Here is a 13,627-nt window from a genome sequence, read left to right as displayed (position 1 = left end):
CTCAGAGTAAGACTGAACCAGATCTTCAGATGGCTATTATAGTGCACTAATGCTTTGTTGATATTATCACCAACAACTCAACAGGGCCTGTGATATTTTAATTTTAATGCTATTATGATAAATGTGTTGTTTTTCTTCAATTTCATGAAAAGCAAGTGTAGAAGTGTAAAAATTGCCCAACTAACAAGCAGTGTGAAAGATAAGTGCTGGGAATGGTCCTTGTTGTAGGAACACAGCGTCAGTTTCCGAGAGAAATGTCACAGATGATAAACTGAGGAGGAAAACCACTGCGATTATAAATGTATTTTGGTATGAAGGAGGGATAATGAGTGGAGGAGCAATAAATCTGAGCCTGTTCCAAAGTCTGAAGCCATCCACAAATAATTTGCAGAGTTGAGAGCCTGGATGCCGCCTTCTCCAGTGTCGCTTTCAGCACCAAGGACAATGAATTTTGTGAAAAGAAAGACAGTGACAGTTTCACCACATGTGTGAACACATAAAGCACAATGACACCAGTGTCTCACTGTAAAGAAACAGGATACCGTATGCTGTGGTACCATGAGTTTTCATGAAGAGAATGAGATAATTGAAATTAATTATAAGCATTAGAGAACTGCAAACAATAGAAGACTATAATCCCGAGCAGAGAAAGCGATACTTGACTTGAGAGTTAAAGTGGAAAAAGTGGAAAGATAACGGTGTATGTATACGTTGTTTTTTTCTGGTTTTGTGTTGCTGCATTGATGTTTATTGCTTGAGCTGATGATGTTTAATGATGATATTTTAGAGGTCTAAGTGATCAGGGTTATGTTTTACTTCTGCAAAACTGTTGAAACACTTGGGAAACTACATTAGTAAGAGGAAATTGGATTTCATGGATCCTACCCAGTTCTATAGAACAGCTGGACAACTGTGTGCAGTATCACAGTCTCGTTGTCATGGTGAAGTTGCCAGGTTTGGTGCCACTGTGCCTGTACAGAAACCAAAACCTGTGGTCACTGACCATATCTGGCAATCCGCACTATAATAGCCTGAGATGCTCCACAGAAGTGCTGGGCAGATGGATAAACTGTCCATCCGCCCATTGATCTATTTCAACATGAAATTCCCCATAAAACCACAAACTGTCATTTTACAGGGTGGCTGCGGCTCAGGAGGTAGAGCTGGTTGTCCACTAATTGGAACATTGGTGGTTCGATCCCCCTTTCCTCCAGTCTGCATGTCAAAGTGTCCTTGGGCAAGATACTGAACCCCAAATTGCTCCCGAAGGCTGTGCCATCCGTGTGTTTGTGTGTATGTGTGTGTGTGTGAGAATGAGCATTAACTCCTGATGAGCGGGTTGGCACCTTGCATGGCGGCATCTGCCATCAGTGTAAGAATTTGTGTGTGAAAAGGTGAATGTTGGCATGTAGTGTAAAGCGCTTTGAGTGGTTGGAAGACTCGAAAGGCGCTATATAAATGCATCCCATTTACATTTCTATTTGGATGGATTAACCAAACGAGATGCAGTGTGTAAATAAGGCAGCTTTAGATGTGCCGTAGGAGTATTTGTTTAGGGATGGCAATGTTGTTGATGGCAATGGTTGGTGCACCAATCTGTCAGTCCACCACTACAGTCAAGACTGAGATATCTCAACAACTATTGGATGGATTGCCATGAAATTGGGTTTGCAGATATTCATTATCATCAGCCTACTGATTTAGGTGATCCTCTGACTTTACCTCTAGCACGACCAGCAGATGACATTTGTGGTTTTGAGTGAAATATCTCTACAGCTATTATATGGATGGCCATGACATTTGGTCAAGAGATTCATGCGCCCCTTAAGATAATTGTAATGATTTCATCTAGCGCCACCATCAAGTCTAAAATTTGTTCAGTAGGGGCGAACGGGGTAAACCGAGCCAGTGTAGAAAATTAGTCAGTGTACAAATTAAGTAAGTATAGTTCACATTACTCAGTCCATCTTGGACTCAAGCACATGGAGAGAGGGGTCAGCAAAACAGAGCAAAAAAAAAGATTTTTGTCCTGGCAAGTGAATTCATCATGTCACTAAAGTTATCAGTCTTGTATCTTAATTAAAATAGATAAGTTCTGGACATTATTGCTGTTATGGAATTTTCCATCTTTAGAGGTTACAAATTGGGTTACTTTGGGTCAAGCTTGGCTTTGAGGTCACACTGTAATTCTTAATCAGAGATTAAGATATCTTCTCCTTGAGACTTCAGCTGTCTGTGATGTCTTGGGGAAGGCAGAAACCTCTCTGATAGAGGGTATATCAGCATTTCCATGGTTACCAAGGTCAGAGGAGGCTTCCCTAAGCAACACAGATAGGTGGATGACACAATCTGACGCTCAAACCAAAACTGCTGAAATTACATGCAACGTGACTTAAACTGTCATGGGTAAAGTGCAGTCCCTTGTTTAGAAACTAGTAAACCAATCAGACTAATTTTTCATATTGTAGGCTGATAAAGACTAGGACTTGGACCTTCAGAGGGCAGAATGGAAAGAGATAGCATCGGAGCAGAAAACTCTGGTGTTTGCTGTTTTGGTTCTCCACTTGGCCAAGTGCTTCACAAAGACATCAAAAGTCTCGTGTGTGCCTTTCTCCACTGCTGACCATCACTCAAAATATCCACAACAATTACATGTTAATTTAAGTCAGTGTAAACTACAAAACAAGGTCATAAACTCAGCATAAATGTGGATCTGAGCCACTGTGTGAAACAGTTTTGTCAAAATGGAGGTTGTGGGGTAAAACGTGCCAGTGATATTGGGGCAAGTTGAGTCAAAGCTCAATTTACCCCCGAAAATTATTGTCTGATATTCTAGTGACTAGAGACACTGTTCACATTTGATCCCTGTTACAAGTGTTACAATGTTGATGAATAAATACCCAATTGTTGTCTAATGTTAAGTTTAAGCCACACGCAAACATGCTGTACATACAGACAGGTGACAAATTAAAGGAAAAGCTGACATTAAGTGTCTTAGTAAGGTGTTGGACCACCATATGCCACCAGAACAGCTTCAATGTGCCTTAGCATTGATTCTACAGTCTCTGAACTCTTCTGGAGGGATGAACACCATTCTTAAAAAAGATATTCCTTCATCTGGTGTTTTGATGATGGTGGTGGAGAGCGCTGTCTAACAGGTCAGTCCAAAATCTCCCATAAGTGTAAAATTGGGTTGAGATCTGGTGACTGCGAAGGCCATAACATATAATTCACATCATTTTCATACTCATCAAACCATTCAGTGACCCCTCGTGTCCTGTGAACTGTAGCATTGTCATCCTGGTAGAGACCACTCCCATCAGGATAGAAATGTTTTTGTAAAGGTGATCATTCACAACTACTTTGTATTGATTAGCAGTGACTCTTCCCTCTAAGGGGACAAGTGGACCCAAACCATGCCAGCAAAATGCCCCCCAAAGCATAACAGAGTCACCAGATCCCCTCACTGTAGGGGTCAAGCATTCAGACCTGTACTGGTTTTTCCTTTAATTTGTCACCTGTCTGTATACACAAAAGCACATTTACACACAGTTGAACAACAGGACACAAACATATAATTTTAATTGAAAGTATGAGTTTTTGCCTTTGTTAAATTGATGGCATTAATAAAGTTCAAAATGATCTCAAAATTGTATGATTTTGTGTCATTTTTATATCAGTATTTAATGGTAGCACTATTTACCCCATCCCCATGCTCATTTTACCCCTACTTTGGGGTAAGTTGTGCCATAGGACTAACTTTTTTTGATGGGTCATTGTTCTAAAACCATAACAATTAGATAACTTGTTTTACTTTGTTTTCCATGGGTACACAACAACCTGAAGTATATATAGTAACTATTATTTGAAACAAATACAGTTTTTTTTGCAGTAAAATCATCAGATGTAAAAAGTGGCTCATGTTACCCCGTTCTCCCCCACTTGTTTTATGTAACTATTCCATCAGCCTAAACTGTATTTTGTGTTTAGTTAGAATTAGCAAATGTTAGCATGCTACCATGCAAAACAAAGAAGGTAAACATGGTAATATTGTTTAGCTCAAAGTGCAGCCCTGGCTGTAGACTTGTTTCATTTTAGACAGAGCCCGGCTAGCTTCTGTCCCCAGTCTTCATGCTAAGCTAGGCTAAATGTGTTCTTATTCCAGCTGCCAAATTACTGCATTTGGTCTTCTCATCCCACCCTCGGGATGAAAGCAACCAAGCATATTTCTGAAAATGTTGAACTATTCCTGTGATAGTTTCTATTTAGTTGTATTTGCAGGTAAAAGAGACTCATGACAAACTAGACAGCAAGTCATTCTTTGTCAGCATGACTATAGGCCACATTGAAGTTGAGATATTGACAAATCCACATTTAGAGATCAATATTCTTCAAAATCCATGATTACAATTTTATTGGCATCTGAGAAAATGCTCTGTTGTTTGAATGTTCTTTGTAGTTTCCAAGAACGTATAGATTTACAAGTCTCCACAAAATCTAAACAAAACCTAAACAATATAAACATAGTGAACCTGAAAATTATTATAAAGTGCAATTGCTAGTGAGTTCAGTGAAGTGAAACATCTTGTGTTGAGTTTTCCTAATGATGACTATCAGCATATTCTGTGATTTACAGCAGGTGGTATAATTAGTCTCCAACAGAATTTTAAATATATAACGTCAGAGCTGTGTAATTGTGTTTAATTATTGCCGATGCCTGTGGATGACAGATTGCTAAAGCAGTGCAGCTGTACTTCAGGAAGTCACAGCTGTGTTTTTCACAGCACAGGGTTTTTTTTTAAAAGTTCTTTTTCTGTTCAAAGATATGAATGTAGACATCTGTTGAACATATGAGAGACAACTGAGTGTGGAATCCTTCTTCTCCTGTTTCCAGGTCATCTGCCAGTTCTGGGTATTGTAGCTGTGGGATCTGGCTTAGCGCTCATCATTTTTGGAATCTCCAGTTTCCTCATTTACAGGTGAGTTTCACCGCATCGCACGCCCGTCTGTGCTGCTTTTAGCTCAAACGGCAGATATGCAGAGATGATTTTTTTTCTCTTCTTCTCAAACACAGAAAAGAAAAGAGTGAGAGAGAGAGATGTGTGTTTGAAACAAGATTTATGGGTCGTGCTGCTATAGGTGCCAGCGTGGTATTTACACAATTGTTTCCATGGCAACAGCTCAGCAGGTGACGGCATTAAAGCAGCGGTGAAGTGTGTTTAAGCTGCTAAGTGAGCTCATGTAACGGCCCCGAACGACCCTTACTGCCATTCTCACTTAATGATCATTAGTGTGTTCATTAAGTTTGTTTTCTTTGCACGGGATTAAAGCTAAATGCCACCTATTTTAATAATTCATACACTGCTGATGTCAGGGGAAACATCAGTTAAGTGTCCAATGTTTGTTTGTAGGTTGTCATAACTCCTTTGCCTCATAAAACCTTTTAAACTCCTATTAGATGAGCGCAAAGATGCCTGGTTTTCAGCCTGGAAAAAAAACTCTATTTACATGGCAAATCATGTGTCCAAACAAACGTTTACACAGCATAAATCTCAATCTCATTAAGTCATTTTTGTCTAAAATTGAGTCCTAAAGATCTTAAAACAAGTGAAAGCATCTGCTAATGTGGTAAGATCATTTTTAATGAGCTTCCAGTGCAAAATATTTCTTAAATACATATTATAGGCAGCGGTTTGTTGTTTCCAGATAGATACTTACAATCCTTTCTAGAAACCTTTGAAACAAGTAGCACCCGAGGTTTCTTCTCTTTTTCTCCCTTGTTTTTTTTGTTAGTTTTTCTTTGTTTGAAATGAGGGTCTACAGATACAGGGTGTTGCTTGCTATGGACACTGAGGTCATGACCTCAGTATTGTTTCTGGGATATATTTACATTCTACAATTACAGAAAAAGAATTATAGATTTTTCTCTCAATATCTTCAAATGTGACTTGCTCTAGCAGTAGTTAGTTCTCCTACTGGTAATGTGGAGAATTATTTGAAACAGCATTAAGGAAAAATTCTTGTTGTCTGTCAAACATTTTGTTAGAGGGGCGGGTCGCGCTGCAGGAATTTGCACTCATGACCTCAGTATTTCTAAAATCCTGGCTACAGCCTTGAAACAAGTTGAATAATATTCAAAACAGGTTCATCTTTTCTGTTCTGGCAGATTTTTTTTTCACTTGTTTTAAGAGAACAGGACTTTTATGACGTACCTACTGTGATAAGGTGGTAGATTTTTTGCAGTGTATAATCAGTAAAAATCACTACATGCTGTAATTTAGTTCGTAGTTAAAACAAACTAGTCTTGACGATATGTAATTAGGTGTTTAAATAAGTGTTTAATTATTAATTGCTGCCCCCTTGCAGTTGTGTATCTGTTAGATAAAATAACTGCGTGCCACTTTTCTAATGGTTTTAACTTGGTCCTTGGCATTCAGCTGTAAAAACTAATTCAAGTGAAATTGTTATCGTGTCCCAAGTGGCACAGTCTACATGTTTATGGAAATCTTTCTGAGTATGAGCCTCATTTAATTACACAAGAAGTTAATCATGCATGTCCTAAGCTATTAAGCTACTGGAAGGATTGCTGAGTTCTGGTTCATGTCATGGGTAAATTCTGCATGTAATGAAAGAAAATTAATGTTTCTATTTTTCCCCTCCTCTTCATCACTTCTTCAAAAGGTGTCTTTACATAGGCAGTTAATGGTGTTCAATACTAATAAACGCAATGATTTTCATGTAAAGAGGAGCCGTTTCATACCTCAATTTACATCTCTAATTAACAAATCACAGCGGTAATCTGATCACTTTTGCAATACTGACTATTAACACAAACAAGTGTTAATCACCAGCCAATCAGAATGGATTTTGATCAGAGGAATGGTGGAAGAAAGACGGAGGAGCTGCTATCCACCAGAGGTAAATCCACTAAACCTCAATCTGAGTTGATCATGTTCAATATCAAGCAACTCCCAGATAATTAGACGCAGAGTGTGCACGTCATTCTGAAAACACTGACATCTTCCCTTCTGCTTTTTCAGCTTACAGTTCAGCAAGCACAGCATGGTTTCCTAACTAGCTAGCTAGTTTCCCTGAACTCTTAGCTGGTAAGTTTGGTAAAATATGCTCTTCTTTTCTTGCAGTTTTTTTTTTAAATCTGGAAATGTTTGGTGATTTATTGCAACAAGTATCTATTTCTTTTATGGGAACCCAACAAGCAAAGTCTGTAATGCATTTTTGGTCCCTCTCTGGTCTCATCCATCTATATATAGATTAATCATTTACACAAGTGACAGTTTTGCATGTGGAAAGCTATTTCCGACAGACTTGAACATTTTGTCTTTTATTGGATTTCACGTTGACTTCATGCAGCCTTGAAACTTTAAATGTAAACCTTCTGTTGGAGTAAAAAGAAAAGCATACTGCAACACACCATGTCTAGTTAGAGGTTGTTCTGCGACGGCTCTGTTTGATACCACAGGCTAACAAATCACTTCCTGTTTTTGCAGACACCAGTGGAGCTTTGCTGATGGACAGAGAGGCGAAGCTGTTTACAGCTGTCTTTAAGATCAACCAGCTGCTGGAGAGGCCTCCATGTTCAGTACTTGACCTACAAAAACACCACTAAAACGTCTTAAACACTTTGGAGTTTTGTCACTGTCAGTAGTTATTCTCAGATCAATCAGTCGATAACTCAGAGTTTCTCAACTGATATAATATTTAATTTATATATATATTAATGAAAGAAATTAAACAGAAAATATATTATCATTTCTATTCATTATATATTTGATGCTGCTTAGGTGTTTGTTTTTTAATGCATATAACAAAAGATTTTATATTCAGATGAATTACGTCTCTACTTGCTGGGGTCTGAATTTAGTTCACAGGGCAGAAAAGGTTGAGAATCTGCAATATAACGAGGACACCCTTTACTGTGAAATGTCTATCGGTGTATTTTATGTAAGAAACGGGTGGCTGGTTTATAGTTTTGGTGATAGGTTGCTTCTCAGGCATGATAATGACTCGCAACTGTTGCCTGTATAAAATGTATACAAGAGTAAAATTTGATCAACCTGCAATTTAATAAAAAGGAACCTGTGTATTGAATTATCTGTTTCTTTTTTTATTTCTTTGTGGTGGAACACACTGCGACAAAACACCTTAAGTAATGTACCCTCAAATCGGCCTTAAAGTCAAATTTCCTTGAAAGATAAGGCAGATGACTGCACTGGTGTTCTTACTAAAACAAGCTGGTTTGTGTGAGGAACAGGTGATTTAGTCTCACCTTATTGACGAAAGCAGAAAAGTAGAAAACTGGCTTTTTAGGACAGAAATATATTTGCTGTGAACATATGCAACACTGTCACAATAAGATAATGCTCGCTGTTTTTATGGAGTGACTGTTGAATATCAACCCACAGCACTCAGTAGATTGAACCAGGTGGACGGCTGGCCACTCTCAGTTGATTTTGGAGTGTAGTGTGCAGCAGCAGTGTAAGGGGATGTTGAGCAGAGCAGCAGCGGCTCTGTTGTTTTAATGGAGGGGCTGGTCCAGCAGAGGTATTCACATATGGGACTTATGAAACAATAGGCCCAGTGTGGAGCCCCACACTTTGCCCCTCTGGCTGCCAGAGGTCTCTAAACGAGACTCTTTAAATAGAAAAATACCTTTTTTTTGGTGGTGGTGGATGGGGCTGGAGGGCACCGGTGGTTTAATGGTGTTTCCTGCCCTCAAAATGGTTGCACATAGGCACGGCCTGGAGTATTTGTAGACACAAACAAGTTTCAGAAGCTGAAGTTTTCTGGAGTGTCCGGCAAGAGAGTCTGTCCCAGTGAAAAAAGCAGTAAAGAGAGAAAAAATTTGCCACTTTTTGGGCCAACTAGGATGGTTCGGGGAAAGGCTAAAACACGGTGATATGCAAACGCTGCAATAATTTCCTGCAGCCATCTGGAAGTGTTTTACACCTTTTAGATTGGGTTGGAATGTGTGGGCTTTGCTCGTTTTTCATTTCTAAGTGTTTGAAACTAAAAATGAATTTTCTTCTCCCTCTAAAAAAAAAAACAAAACCCTAAAACAAAATAAATTAACAAAGCACCTCCGGTTTTCAAAAATCTGGACTAATAAAACAAAAAAGATTTTTGCTGTAAATCATTAAGTGTCAAGAAACAGCAGCTCCTCTGAGATCTGCGCCAGATGTGTTGATACGCTGGAATGCCTCTTCCCCTCTGTGGTGCTCGGTCTTTGCCAGTCAGACTGATGCTCAAAAATAACAACCAAAACATGTGAAAAATATCACTGACATGAAAATCACTAGATTCATTAATCTGGTTAGGCTGTGCAGACATTTGGAAGTTGTTTGCCATTGTGAAGTAGTATATCCATATATACTTGTATTTATCTGCCCGTCACGCACCATATAGGAGACAGATATGATGGATCTCATATTAGCATTGCATCATTTGGAAAATTACACTGACTGGGTCAAAGAGACACCAGAGTTAGCAGCCAAAACTGTTGCGTAACATAATGTAACATGACATGCTATAACGTGACACAACATGACCAACCTACCATGATAATAACTTGAAACTTAAAACAACACAATGTTATGATACGCATAGCATAGTATAGCATAACAAAGCATAACGAAACATGTTAAAAAATTTTAAAAATAAAAACATGAATTTCCTTCCTACTTAAATTTGTGTTTAGTAAACTCATAGCCTGCTGAACAGTTTATATAGTGCAAAACTGTTTTTTAACATTAGTTACATGCATTTTTCTACTGAGTTTTTCATTTTTGCTTTTCAGCAGTCAGTGTGGACTCAACTGTGGATGGATGCATTCAATGACCACATTTATCCAATGTCATGAACTCTTTTCACATTAAAACTCCACCACCACCAAAGCTTTGTGTATTTACAGTTCATTTTGTACATGTTAACGTACTATTTTAACTGTTAAATATACAATCAAAACCTAAGATAACGTAAAATTACCGTAAATTAGACCGTAATTTGCTATATATTCCGCTCCATCTACAGTACATAAACATAAACTCATTGGGCCCTACAACACTGAGTGCCTCATTTCATTTCTTGGTTCATGCAAAGAAGCAAACAAACAACACAGAAGCTGAAAGCTGCCTCAAAGACAGTAGTGATACATATTGTGATGCTACTGGCTGTTAGTGTTATTTCAGGCCAATGTGTTCTGAGTGACAAGGTTTTTCTTGTTTGGGAACAAATGTTGTCAGTGTTTTTGGTTGCATGAGTGCATTTTGAATGTCTGTTGTGCTGACCTGCATGTTGTTAAAGAGAAGTGTTTAAAGAGTGAACTCAGTACAGTGAAATGTATGTTTTCAAATGTAAAAACTCTCTAATACACAGAGTAATACTGACTTGACACATTTTTTTAAATTTAAACACAAAGGGATATTTTTACATATAAGTGCCAAACACAAAATCCCATGCTCAGTCCTCAGGATACAGCCAGCCATTATTACAGTAGCACATCATTCAAATGCTCATTATTAGACCTGCAGACCTCTAAATCAATGCAACCTGTGTTTTCAAACATTTCTCCATATTTTAATTATATCATATTGTCATTATTCAGGTGATCAACATTGAAACGTACAGCAAATGCTAATGAATTCATCACTTCTGCTTAAATTTCTTTGATTTTATTTCACTGGAAGAAATGTCATATTGAGTTTCTGTTACTTTGGTCTAAATTGTGATTTACTGTTTTATGCTTTCAAGGTTTACAGCATTAGCTCACTGTATATGTACGTCTGACTCTACATGATTATAAACACTGACTTCTGTGTACTGTGAGTTACACAGTTATTCTTGTTGCTATTTGTATAATTGATGATTGAACCATTGCAAACTCTGTTTTGATGAGAATTAGTTTTATGCTATTTGATAATGAGCATATGCAATGTTCTGATGCTCTGATAAACATGTGGAATGATGGGTTACCTGTTTTGTTGCAACTATCTTCAATTGCATGCTATGTGAGATTTTGATCCCAAAATTAGGGTAGTTTGCAAATAGATTGTTAGAATTCAGCCAAAGCAATTTAAAATACTGTAAAACACATTTAAGACATTGAATCCAATCTATAACACCATACAGACATACTGCTCCAGTTACATTCATTCTTTCTGTTTTAAGGAAACATAATTCTTACTGTTTTTGAGTTGGAAGCTATTTCTGTGCCAGTGTTAGTACAAAGACAAGGTTACAATACCTGAGTCCACTCTTGGTGAGTTTGTTGAAATTAAAGTTCTTTAAGTTCTTTAAATTCAGTTCTTAAGCCCTTAAGAACTGAATCCTGAAGTGGATTCTAATCTTCTTCATGGTTACGGTGTTATCGCTTTTTAGTTTTCACAGAAGAAAAGACCTATGAGTCATCAAAACAAGTCTCCATCACGTACCTTTATTTAAAGCGGAAGAGAGAAGAGTTTTAACCCAAATACAGTGCATGCAGGAAGGTACATGTATGCTAAAAACCTCAATTCAATAAGTTTAGTGAGAGCTCAGCATGACGTCCAATCAGCTCACCATTTCATGCCTATTTACATTATCTATATCTATCTACATTAAGTTAATGATTAATCCGATTATTTCATTAAATTCCATATGATTGAGTAGTAATTGTGTAATGTTGTTGCATATTTCAGCTTTTCTTTGTTGAGGACTATAAAAATATTCTCCTATAAGTAGTTTACCGCTTCACCAAAGTTAAAATAAGCAGAGCATATGGATGAGAAGTTAAAATCTAGTAAAACAGAAACATATGAGCCTGTATTCATCAACACACGTACATAACTACATAACAACAACAAACGCTGGATGTGACGCATTGTGCAGTTAGATCTGAGACCGTTATCTCAGGAAATACCACCAGTAGGGATGGAGTAACTGGCAAATGGAGCAATTAACTCTTTTTTTTTTTTAAAGGTGGCTTGACAGATTAGTCAAAACTCATACACTAATTCCCCCAAATAAACAGACCACCTCGCCTCTTAAGGATTTTTATTAACTGCATGCCTACAGTTGAGATTCAAACCCGCGCAGTCTCAACTTTGTGGTAAACACATCAGCTCACGACCTCGGCATCAACCCCAAGCCAAACACATTTTATGTGAGATTTCTTTTCCCCCGGTCTTTGTGCTGCTGTCCTTGTTGCTTTCACCACCTGTTTTTTCCTTTTTGCAGGAAATTGAAGCTGGAGAAAGAGCTGGCTGGAATGCTGTGGAGGATTCGGTGGGAGGACCTTCAGTTTGAGAGCCCCAATAAATACCACAAACGAGCCGGCAGTCGGCTCACCCTCTCACAGGTAGATATACTCGTGATAAGGCAAAGACAAAAATTGAATGCAAAATGTGCAGGTGAGGTGACAGAAAACAAACGTACCGTAGCGCTAAATGTTACACCCACATGGTCTCATATTCAAGCTGGCAGCACTTAGCATTTCTTCATATTTCTTAGCTTTATATTGCTTTTATTCCATCAGTGTTGCTGGCACAGCTTCCAATATTTGATTAACAAGTTGTTGCTCCTCTGGCAGGTTACGCTGCCATGTTTGCCAGCGGGAAAGACTCAACATGGGGTCCACAACTTTCATTCACACAGTCCTGATTATCAGTCTTGAGATGTTAATGCTGCAAAAATTAGACCCACCAGGAATCGAAAATGCTAATTTGACATGTTTGAAGTTGAGAGCTTCACCCTGTTTACACACTGTGTGCTGTGTATTAAAATGCAGCTTTGTGGCTTTTCTTACAGAAAGCAAAGCTGCAGCCTGGAGAGAGAGAGTCAAAATCCTTTGTTAGTTTACACATTCCTGAAAGCTTTCCCAGCGGTTTATTGAAGGTGGCTGGGTTTAGCGGTGGCAGACGCATATTAAATGATTGTTAAAATAAGCCCACGTCTGGCCCCGGTCCCTACATATATAATACCTCATCACGCTCTTCAAGTATCAGGTTCTGTTGTTTGAGGGCTAATGCATCTCCTTCGGCTTGTGTTTCGTCCCACACGTGCAAGCGTTCATGAAAAGCACATGTGCACACCTTTTTCATTACTGCTTTTCGGTCCAATTCCGGGGATAATGTGTGTGGAAAACACAGTAATTTTCCAGACCGATGTATTTTCCAGTGTGCCATGTGGTGCCAATATTTGCATTCTATACAAATCTGTAGTTGACTGTGTGTCTGACTGCCTGTATGCAGCTCGCCCACTTGATTTTTATTCACTCTGTGTGCACTGCATTAGCTCAGGGACTCGAGTTGGTGTTTTAAAAACTGAAAAACACTTAATTTTCTCAAATATAGGTGAAAGGCAGTTTGGCATTTCACAAAGGGAGGTATTTTGGATAAGAATGTTGGTTAATGAACCCTTTTTTTAAGAATTGATGTCGCACTGAAATGGAAGCACAGTTTTAAATGACCAAGATTTAATCCTCTCCGCTCTAATCTACTCACTGCTAACTGATTTTTCTTCTCACTACTCTTTTCCACCTTCTCAGAGAGGCTCCAGCTACGGATCCTTGATAACTGCCCATGGAAAATATCAGCTATTTGCAAAAACGGGCTATTTTAAGGTAAGGCTTAGT

The 13,627-nt window shown here is 38.4% G+C and overlaps 1 protein-coding gene across 1 annotated transcript in view; it reads left to right on the top strand.

Annotated features, from left to right (window-relative positions):
- LOC121885326 (atrial natriuretic peptide receptor 2) overlaps positions 1-13,627 on the top strand; it is a 63,352-nt gene that overhangs the window by 25,299 nt on the left and 24,426 nt on the right. Inside the window, exons 7-9 of the mRNA XM_042394686.1 lie at positions 4,895-4,979; positions 12,232-12,352; positions 13,541-13,615. Of these exons, the coding sequence (XP_042250620.1) occupies positions 4,895-4,979; positions 12,232-12,352; positions 13,541-13,615 (281 nt within the window). The remainder of the gene's footprint in view (positions 1-4,894; positions 4,980-12,231; positions 12,353-13,540; positions 13,616-13,627) is intronic.

The sequence above is a fragment of the Thunnus maccoyii genome, chromosome 19 (genome assembly GCF_910596095.1).
Source record: "Thunnus maccoyii chromosome 19, fThuMac1.1, whole genome shotgun sequence".
Taxonomy (NCBI): domain Eukaryota; kingdom Metazoa; phylum Chordata; class Actinopteri; order Scombriformes; family Scombridae; genus Thunnus; species Thunnus maccoyii.
Note: the sequence above shows the minus strand (reverse complement) of the source record. Positions and strands in the feature narration are given on the sequence as shown.